Source organism: Manihot esculenta, chromosome 16 (genome assembly GCF_001659605.2).
Source record: "Manihot esculenta cultivar AM560-2 chromosome 16, M.esculenta_v8, whole genome shotgun sequence".
In the NCBI taxonomy this organism is placed as follows: domain Eukaryota; kingdom Viridiplantae; phylum Streptophyta; class Magnoliopsida; order Malpighiales; family Euphorbiaceae; genus Manihot; species Manihot esculenta.
The window spans coordinates 22126166-22136444 of record NC_035176.2 but is presented as its reverse complement, the minus strand read 5'-3'; the positions used below and the strand labels follow the sequence as shown (position 1 = coordinate 22136444).

The window sequence follows — 10279 nt, the reverse complement described above, 5'->3', positions numbered from 1 at the left end:
TTTTCATCCATTATTTTACTTTTTCGAATGCCATTCTCCTCAATCCACTTTCAAAATCACCACCATGCAACCATAGCAAGAGAGATGGAGAAAAAGAAAGTGAGAGAGAGAGGGAGTCCACTTCTGTTGATAAGAATTAATGACATATATTCTCAATTAGTGATCATTCCCGTCACGTCAAATATGAGTTTTTTAACCTATTTATAGCATTTTTGGGCTTTTTATTTGACATTTTGAAACTTAGGAGCTTACATGGCCCATTTAGTTTGATTAGGTCATAAATGACTATTTCATAAAATCTTCGAAAGCTCCAAACAAAAGAACATGGGACTGACATGGGTTCTTGATCTGATTACTTGATGTGCGGTGAGCTGATTTTTAAAACCTTAATATATTTTTAAAATTGAAAAATTAACCAGTAAATTTTCCATTTTCCAGTTATAAAGATTAAGTACCTAAATTTTTAGGTAATATTATTTATTATTTATTAATTATTATTGTTATTATTATACACTAATCAAATCATATTCTCAACTCTACATGGTGGCATGTCATTCTATATTTCAAGGGAGTGCCCCTCACGTAGTTTTCCACCTAACCCAATGAATAAAATATACAACGCGATTATTCACTCACGGCTATGTCATCCATTATATAAACAATTATCACTATACGCAGATGTTAGGCCCAAAAATCTCTGCATTTTTTATTTAATTAATCTGCAACCTCAGGATGAAATCAGTCAATTCCTTCATCCTCCTCTTTCTTGCTTTTCCTTTGATTTCAGCCTCAGATTATAACTCTGCTGGAAACAATGAAAATGAAGCACCATCCCTTATTGTTCCGACATTGCTGGATAGCTTACCTTCAGAAGATGACTTGCTGTCTTTTGTTTACTATCATCAAAGATGTCCTGAAGCTGAAGCCATCATCAATAGAAAAGTTAGAGAATGGGTTAACAAAGACTACACCCTTGCTGCCAGTCTCCTCAGGCTTCACTTTCATGATTGTGCTGTTAGGGTAAGACACTAAATTAAAGATTTCATCCAACAGAATTTTATGATTACATATTAGATTGCTGCACTGTTTAATTTTTGTTACTAAATTAAATACTTATCTCTAGATTTATGCTGTAATTTTTTTTTTTTTAAATTCTTCTGTACTTATTATACACATTTTAATTAATTTTATATAATATTTCAAAATAAAATTTTAATTTAATAACTATTGAGCTCTTTCCATATGAAATGGAAAATGTTTTTCATGATAAAAATTAATTTTTTTAGGTGTTAGGTGGTGGTATTGCTGGTTTTTTAATTTTTATTTTATTTTCAAAAATTAAATTTTAGAACAAAATATTGAGATTTTATCCTAATCTTTTAACACAGTAAAATTTTCTTTTTAACAGCCAACTAAAGGGTATACCTTGGGCCCAGGGGCCGATACACTACCCCTAAAAAAATTCTTAATAATTATTTTTATATGTAGGGATGCGATGCCTCCATTCTCTTGAACTATGAGGGAAGTGAAAGGACGGCAGACGTAAGCAAAAGCCTAAGAGGATTCGACGTGATTGACGATATCAAAGCAGAGATTGAGAAGAAATGCCCGAAAACGGTCTCCTGTGCCGACATTCTTACAGCAGCTTCTAGGGATGCTACAGTTTTTCTTGGAGGTCCTTACTGGACGGTGCCGTATGGAAGGAAAGATGGGAAGATTTCTATTGACAAGGAAGCCCAATTGGTGCCAATGGGTCTAGAAAACATTACTACTCTCATCGAGTTCTTCCAATCTCAGGGCCTTGATGTGCTTGACTTGGTCGTTCTCTCAGGTGATTCCTCAACCTCATCCCATATATAGCTTTATAATTATATGCCTCTCAAGCTAAAGATTTCTCGGATTTTGCTTGGAGTAGTTTATTTCCCTATAAAAAATTTTAAATAATTACATATGATTTTTATTTATTTTCAAATGAATTTTTTTAAAATTAAAAATAATTAATTATTTTGTTTTAAATATAAAATTAAAATAATCTATTAAATTAAATACTTATAAACTTTTTTTTTATTTCAAATAAGAATACAATTAGCAAAGTTTATAGCACAATAAGAAATATTTGTGATTAATATTTTTACTTTTCCTTAAAAATTATCAATAATATAATAAATTTATATTTAATTGATATAAATTTTTACAAGTTGCAATGTAAATAGCTTAAAATTTTAGTTTAAACACTCAATGCGTTAATTTCAATTAATATAGAGATGTAAGTATATATTTAACTATTAATTTATTCTTAAAAATGAGATAAAAGATAAAAATTATGTCCTTTAATAAAAAATTTTGCGTTTAATTTTTGAATATGCAGTTCATTTTAAATTTGAAAGAGAGCGCTTTATCTTTTAATGAGATTATATATCATAAATCCATATTAAACGAGTATCGTGAATTTCAAATTTTGAATAGTATTTGCCAAAAAATGTAAATATATTAATTTAATGGGTAATTTATATGAATATTTCTTAGATTTGATAAAATTTACATAATAGTCCCTTATTAAATTTTCAGTAATAAATTAGTTCCTAAATTTAATTTTTATCTAACAAAATAGTTTTTCATTAATAGAAGATATAATTTTTATTAGTTGACCATTAATTTTAATAACCAAAATATAAAGAATTGGTCAATTTTTTAATTAAAAGTTATTTTTATTTATTATTTTAATAGTAAAAATTAAAAATTACTATTTTAAAATTTGAAAATTAGTGAATATATGAGTTTTATTTATTATTTTTTTAATTGTTATTATAGTAAATAATTTAAATTTTTAAAATACAAAATTAATATTTTGCATAAAAATTAATAATGAATAATTTTAATTTTTCTTAAAAATTAATTTTTATATTATGTAAGTATAAAAATGACAGATTTAAAAATTAAAAATTAATTTTTATATTTAATTAAAAATTAAAAATTAATTTTTATATTTAATTAAAAATTAATTTTTATATTTATATATTTAATTAAAAAATAAAAAATTAATTTTTATGTTTACAAGTCCGTCTAAATTGAATTTTATGCGTATAAAATTTTTTATACTTAACTAAAATTAAAAATTGATTTTTATACTTACATATTATAATTGGAATGTGTCTAAATTGATTTTTACAAGTGTAAAATTTTTTATACTATAGAATATCAATTTTATATTTTAAAAATTAAAATAATTTATAATGATAATAGATAAAAAAAATAGTAATAGATAATAATCATAAATTCATTAATCTTTAAAAATTAAAATAAAAATTTTTCAAATTTTTATTATTAAAATAATAAATAAAAATAACTTTTTATTAAAAAAATATTAACCAATTAAAAAATTATTTTAATCATTAAAAAGATAAAAACTCTATTCAATAGTTAACTAATATCAATTTGTACTTTTTATTTACAAAAGAATTATTTTATTAAACAGAAATTAAACTTAAAAATTAATTTATTATTGAAAATTTAATAAAAAAATTATTGTGGGTTTTGCAAATGTCAGAGAGATTCATGGAAATTATACTAATTTAATAATATTGGAGTAGTAGTATGGACTATGGGGCTATTTCTTAAGTCGTGTTGAAATTTAATAAAGAAGGGTAAGAATTGCAATATTATAGTAATTGGTAATAAGTATTTAAAATTCGTCTCTCAGGAGCACATACCATTGGGAGGGCCACGTGTGGAACAATACAACATCGGCTATATAACTTTGAAGGAACAGGAAAACCAGATCCATCTCTTGACGCCAAGTATTTAAACTTCTTGACAAGGAAATGCAGATGGGCCTCTGAGTACGTTGAGCTTGATGGCATAACTCCGAAGACCTTTGATGCTGAGTACTACAACAATCTCCAGAAAAACATGGGACTTCTCTCCACAGATCAATTGCTATTTTCTGATCCAAGGACTGCTCCTCTTGTTAATACTTTTGCTTCTGCACCTTCTGTCTTCTATCATCAGTTTGGGGTTTCCATGGCCAAGCTTGGCAATATTCTTGTCCCTTCTGTTCAAGACCAAGGAGAAATTCGAACCATTTGCTCTTCCGTCAATTCTTACACAAACTAGGTGTTTTTCTTCTTCTTCTTCTTTTTTTTTTTTTTTTTTTTATTTCATTTTGTTGGATCACTTTGTCCTATAATTTTCCAATGTTTTAGTTACCTTCTTTTGCTTTTTTATTCACAAATATGAGCAATTAATGTTAATGTTGTTCATCAATCTGTAACGCGTCAATTTTTCAAATTGTCATGACATTATTTAAAAATAACAATTTTTATTTTCTTTATGTTCCGTTTGTTATGAAATGTTTTTTTTTTTTAAAAAGTATTTTCTAATAACTAAAAAATTACGATTGTTTTTTATTAGGAGTGTAAGAAAAGTTCAAGTGTAATAAGATTAAAAATAACTAAAAATTCAAATACTAGTTCCTCCATTTACACCTAGAAAAAGGGTTAGATAAAGGAGAAAAGATAGGAGATTTAACCTATGAAATAGCCCGAAAGTTGGGGATAAGGGGAGCTTTGGTCCCCTAAACTCTCCCAAAAATATTTTTATATATATAATTTTTAATTATTTTATATTGATTTTTCTAAAATTAATAATAAGATTTAAAATATAGTGAATAATAAAAATATTAGTTCCTAAAATATTTTAATAAATTAATATAATTTGATTTTTTTTATTATTTAGTCTCCTATCCACCATAAACTAAAACACAAGAAATATGAATCCTATGTAATAAAACCTACTTCTTTGTATCTTGGATCCATAGTAAATCAGGTCATAGATGAGTTTTTATATTGTTTTTATTTATTTAGTCTATTATATAGGTGTACATCACCTCCCTAAGAAAAAACTTCTGATTCTACCTCTAATTGCCATGTTTGAATTGAATGATAGTAAGAATTGGATCTATAAGTAAAGAAACAAAGGAACTGATGTTTTTTTTTTTTTTTTTTTTCATTCTGTTATCTTCTAATTTCTCTCATATTGCTCATCCATTTTGAAAAATTTACTGGTGGTTGAGGCTGAGTAAAGAAACAACAAATTCCTCAGTATTATGAAACATGATCGAGTTGTGATACAATCATTCACATAAGTGGGCAGGTGAGGTGATGATTTATCTATTCCTAACTAGTAGCTCCCTATTTTTCTTCTAGCACTTGGACTCCTATAAATAATCCTAGTCACTAATCAAAATTATTTTGTAATTATTTTGTAGTAATATAAAATTCATAATAAAAACTCTACATACTTCAAATATTTCTAACTTCTATAAAATTTTAGGCTAATTTAAATTCATTTTATATGAATTTTAATCAATTTTTTGAACCCTAACTTGAATACTACTCCCTCCCTCTCATAATTTTTATTTATATTTTATTTTTTAGTTGTCTCAAAATTATTGTTCACTTTTTTTAAATTATAATAACATATAAATTGACTATTATAACCTTATAATATTATCTTATTTTCAAGAAATCTCTCAAAAATTTTAATATTTTAAGATGGTATAATTGGAAAGTCAATAAAAAAATTTATCTTTCTTATTATGTGTAAAAAATCGAAGTGGACAAAAATTATGAGGCGAAAGAGTATATAAAAAAAATCTGAAACAATGAAAATTGAGTAATAAAAATAAGTTGATCCATTTGACCCGAATGCAAACACAAAAAGTTGAAGCAAACCTAAGAACTATATTGCTATAATGAAAAGAGGAATAGAAAAATAAATAATAGATTGAATTGAAAATTGACTAAACTTCGAAGAAAAAAGTTACTGTGACAGAATATATAGAAAAAGAAGGACATAAATAAAAAAAGTAGAAGAGAATAACCTATAAAATATTATCAATCGGATCATACAAATATATATAAGTAGCCATTAATGATCATTAAGGTCTCTAGAGTGAAGAGTCTTTGGATTACAAGCTTTGGGTTGGAGAGTCTATAAGTAACCAATATTCATCTCTAGAAGTTGCAAAATTGTAGATGATATACTTAGTGTTAGAAGTTTTTGCATTTCATTGGTATTCATTAGATAACTTTTAATGATTGAAGGAAAATAAGAATATAAATTATAACAAACTCAATCTAACCTGATTTGTACTTAAACCGAAATTATTGGTTTGGTTGTGATTGGATCGGTTGGATCCGTTGCTTTAATTCAAAATTTAAACAACCTTAATACTTACACATCTGAATAATTAGATTTTTTTCCAAGTACCTTTTTTCATGACCTAATACATAATTAAATGTTAAAAAATTATTACTACTAAATATAATTTGCACTTTTAAATTGAAGTTAAATGCACGTGAGATTTACATGTTAATTGCATGCTAAATTCTAACTTTTGATGTGATAAGGCATTGTTAGTTAAGAAAACAGCCAAATACTACTTTTTTATTTTGTCTCAATTTTGTCTTTCTCCCCATAATATTTTTACTCGCTAAATCTTTCTCTTCATGCTCACAACCCCATGATAAGGTCTCTCTCGTGTGTATGTGCTTGTATGTTTGCTATAGTGTTTGCACAAGTATTTGTTTTCCCTACACTTGACTTACCTTATTTCCTTCTCTCTTTATATTCTTTAACTACCATCCTTTCCTCATTTGAGAACTCATTTGAAGATCCACCACCTTCCTTGAGGTCCAAATTCTCCTCCTACATCTTATTTCCTTTTTTATCCTTTATTGTGAAAGCTAAAGATGGTGGATTTGGACTTACTTTTGAGTTCGTAATTGTATTAATTATATTAATAATATTTGAACCAAATAAAAATAAAAAGCAAATATATTTTATTCGATGGAGGAAATACATTTTTAAAAGAAGCAACATATGTTTGAGGAATCCTATACCCGTAGACCAATGAGATCGTTTCAAATTGGAGTTATCAGGTCATCAACTTATTAATAATATGGTTAGTGCTCTGGATCCCAAATTTTGCTTTGACTGAAAATAATTAATTAAAAATAGTTAATAGGTATAGGATGATGAACAAAAAGCCACAACACTCATATCAAAATTAAGCAAGTTAGGGACCAAACTTATTGTAGGTTTAGTGTTGCACTATCAATGAATATGTTAAAGTTTAATAATTTGTTTAAGACTCTCAAGTCTTGGAGTGATTTGTAGGATATTTTATAAAGTTATTAGAAATACATGGTTATCCTTCTTTTAAGGATTTTGTCTGTCCACAGTAAATGGGTTAAGTTTGTAGCAGGTCTGACTTCTCCATATTTCGTGTAAAACTCTCTTTTGTACTTATTGATACGGATCCAATAGGGCAAATTTCTAACAATGGTGTGGAGCAAACTTATGTCATTCAAATGGATCTAAAAGGAGTTCAAAATCATATTCATATGATCCATATATATTTGGGGCGTGCTTCAACTCATATGGGACAGATTTGGTGCAACACTTGCAATCATAGGCTTAGGGAGCCTAATCAAACCTATGGGCTAAAACTACACAAAGGGAAGCCTAAAGTGAAGATCAAGTAAGGCTTTTGTGAAGATTCAGCTTTGTTATGATGGACTTGCTATGTTTTATTATTTAAACACTTATTTTATTTTAGCTTTCTTTGGGCTTGTATTCTGGCCATATTTTATCTTTTAAGTTTTAGAGTGTTGGGCCATGTTTTGGGCTTATGTTTTAATACTTATGTTTTATTTTAGTGTGTGATTGGGCTTGGACCTTATGTGTTTAAGTCAGGCCCAAGAAGAGTGTCTTAGGGTTTTATTTGTTTTTCTCCTTACTATATAAGGATAAGAAACAATTGTAAGAGGCAGCTTTTAATCAAACTTTTCAGAATTTCTTTCATGCCTTTGGCGTGTATTGCTTTGAGTGAGAGTGAGGATTTGCTTTCATCAATTGCACCAGGAATCTTGGCTAACTTATCAACTATTCGTTGTGGCGTTTGTCGGATTCTCATCTAAATCCTTCGATCATTGGTGTTTCAGCTTCTCTAAGTTTGGGGTGCCATAGGAGGTGGGTTTATCAGATCTTTGGATTCTGTATCTACTTGTGCGTGTGAGTTTGAGGCTTGTGCCATAGGGTTCCACGTCAGTTGGTATCAGAGCCAAAGTGAGGTAAATTCTTATTTATCTTAGGATCTAGGGGTTTTTGAGTTTTCCTTGTCTTTCTTGTTCTTTTCGGTGAAAGCTTGTATGTCCATGGCTGCACCTTCTTGATTATTAGTTATAAAAAAAAAAAAATCGAAATCCAAAAAAAAAAAAATCAAAAATCAAAAATCGCCTTTACCTTATTTATCTTGATCTGGCCGAAATTGTGGTATGTTTCCTTTTTCGTCCATATTGCCTTACCTATCTCAATTGATTGCTGTAATTTATGGGAATCAATTTTGAATTTTGAATTTGGTTGAATCCAGATTAGGAGATAAAAGAATTTCTGCCTATTTCCTAAAGTGCACATTTAGGGCAATTGCATCTAAATTGATTTGATGTGAAATCCTTCTTTTAATACCAGAATTTTCGTCCATGTTTCTGATCTGAGAGAAATTTACATTTTTCTTTTCTGATTCTATTTGTGGGGTTTTGATACTTTCCTTTTTGGGTAGATTTAAGTATATCCATATTTAATTTGCGTTGAAGTGAATTAAATGCAATATTTTTGTCCAGGTTCGTTTTTATTTGATTTCTAAGTTTCTTTTTTTTGTTTAAGCTTGCTTTTGCTTCCTTGACATTGCTGGAGTATTGTTTGCTTGTGTCTATACTCCAGGTGATATTTTTCAAGTAGCACAGAACCTAGTTCATGTGTTACTTTCCAAATTGTCAGTGTCTTCTTTCTAGTTTTTGCGCGCTTCCTTCTTTCTTTAGGATTTCTTCTTTGTTTCATTAAACGCACCTTGTGGTTAGTTGGTTGACCTTAGTTTCTGATGTGCAATTGAAGAATGAGCAAAAAAAATGGTAAGAGTGCAAACACTTGAGTACTTTCTTTTTTTTAACGCAATATTTGCTAGTCCTTTTTGTTCTTTGTTGATTTAAGGTAGGATGAGTAAAGACAAGAATGTGGTGGATCGTACTGATAGAAGTGAATCGAATATGGGTAACGATTATAAGCTCTTTAAGAAATCAGTCAGTGGTGAGTTACAAAGGCTCAATAAGACTCTCGAGAGGTTAACTGAAACTATGGAGAGTTTGAATGTCTCACAAGCTTCCACTTCTACAAGAATACCTCAAAAAACTCCTAATTGCAATAATGACTGTGATGATTCGGATGTGTTGGTTAATAATGTGTTGCTTGCTGCACATTGTGAGATGCTTGTTGCTAGGCGTGCTCTGAATATGCAGGTTAAGGAAGAAAGCCTAGAACAACGGGAAAACATATTTCACACTAGGTGTTTGGTTAATGGAAAAGTGTGTACTCTCATTATTGATGGAGGTAGTTGCACAAATGTGGCTAGTGTGTATATGGTGGAAAAATTGGGCTTGGCTTCTATTAAACACCCTAAGCCATATAGATTGCAATGGTTGAATGATTGTGGAGAGGTTAGGGTTACACGCCAGGTGGTTATACCATTTTCTATTGGTAGGTACAAGGATGAGATCTTATGTGATGTGGTACCTATGCAGGCAAGCCATATGTTGTTGGGTAGACCGTGGCAACATGATAGAAAGGTGCAACATGATGGGTTCAATAACAAGTACTCCTTCACTCATGAAGGACAAAAGGTTATACTCGCCCCTTTATCACCTCAAGAGGTATATGTTGATCAAATAAAGATGCTGAAGAGGGAGAAGGAGGCTTCGGCCTTGGCCACAAAAGGAAGTGAGAGCTTGAATTCTGCGGAAAAGATGAGAGAAAAGAGTGAGTTTGAGCGTAAAGAGGCTGGAAAAGAATCAAGACTAGTTCAAGGAGGGAAGGTGGAGAAAGAAAAGGAGGAAGAAGAGGCTAAAGTTCCAATCTCAACTTCCATAGAGATTGAAATTGAAGAGGAAGTTGTAATGCATGAATCTAATGTAGTTGTTGTTGAGAATTCCATCAATGAACTTATAGAAGAGGTTGTGAATGATGAAGGACATGGGGAGCACGTGATTGATGAGGTGGAGGAGGCGAATGAGACTGTTCTGGAAGTTGTAGAGAAGAATGGGTCACATCCACAAGATCTATCTATGACTAATATTTTTATGCCTAGTTCATTTGTTCTTGATGTGCAGGTTGTTGATGAAAACAGTCATAACGAAAGTTTTATCCTATTTCCACCTATTCAAAA

General features: G+C 29.3%; 1 protein-coding gene across 1 annotated transcript; it reads left to right on the top strand.

Annotated features, from left to right (window-relative positions):
* The first annotated feature begins 721 nt into the window (after nt 1-721).
* LOC110602882 (peroxidase 7) lies at nt 722-4144 on the top strand. Its single transcript, XM_021740463.2, has 3 exons — nt 722-1020; nt 1489-1831; nt 3701-4144. Exons 1-3 carry the CDS (start codon nt 733-735, stop codon nt 4111-4113), a joined length of 1044 nt encoding a protein of 347 aa, XP_021596155.1. The 5' UTR covers nt 722-732; the 3' UTR covers nt 4114-4144.
* The last annotated feature ends 6135 nt before the right edge of the window (nt 4145-10279 follow it).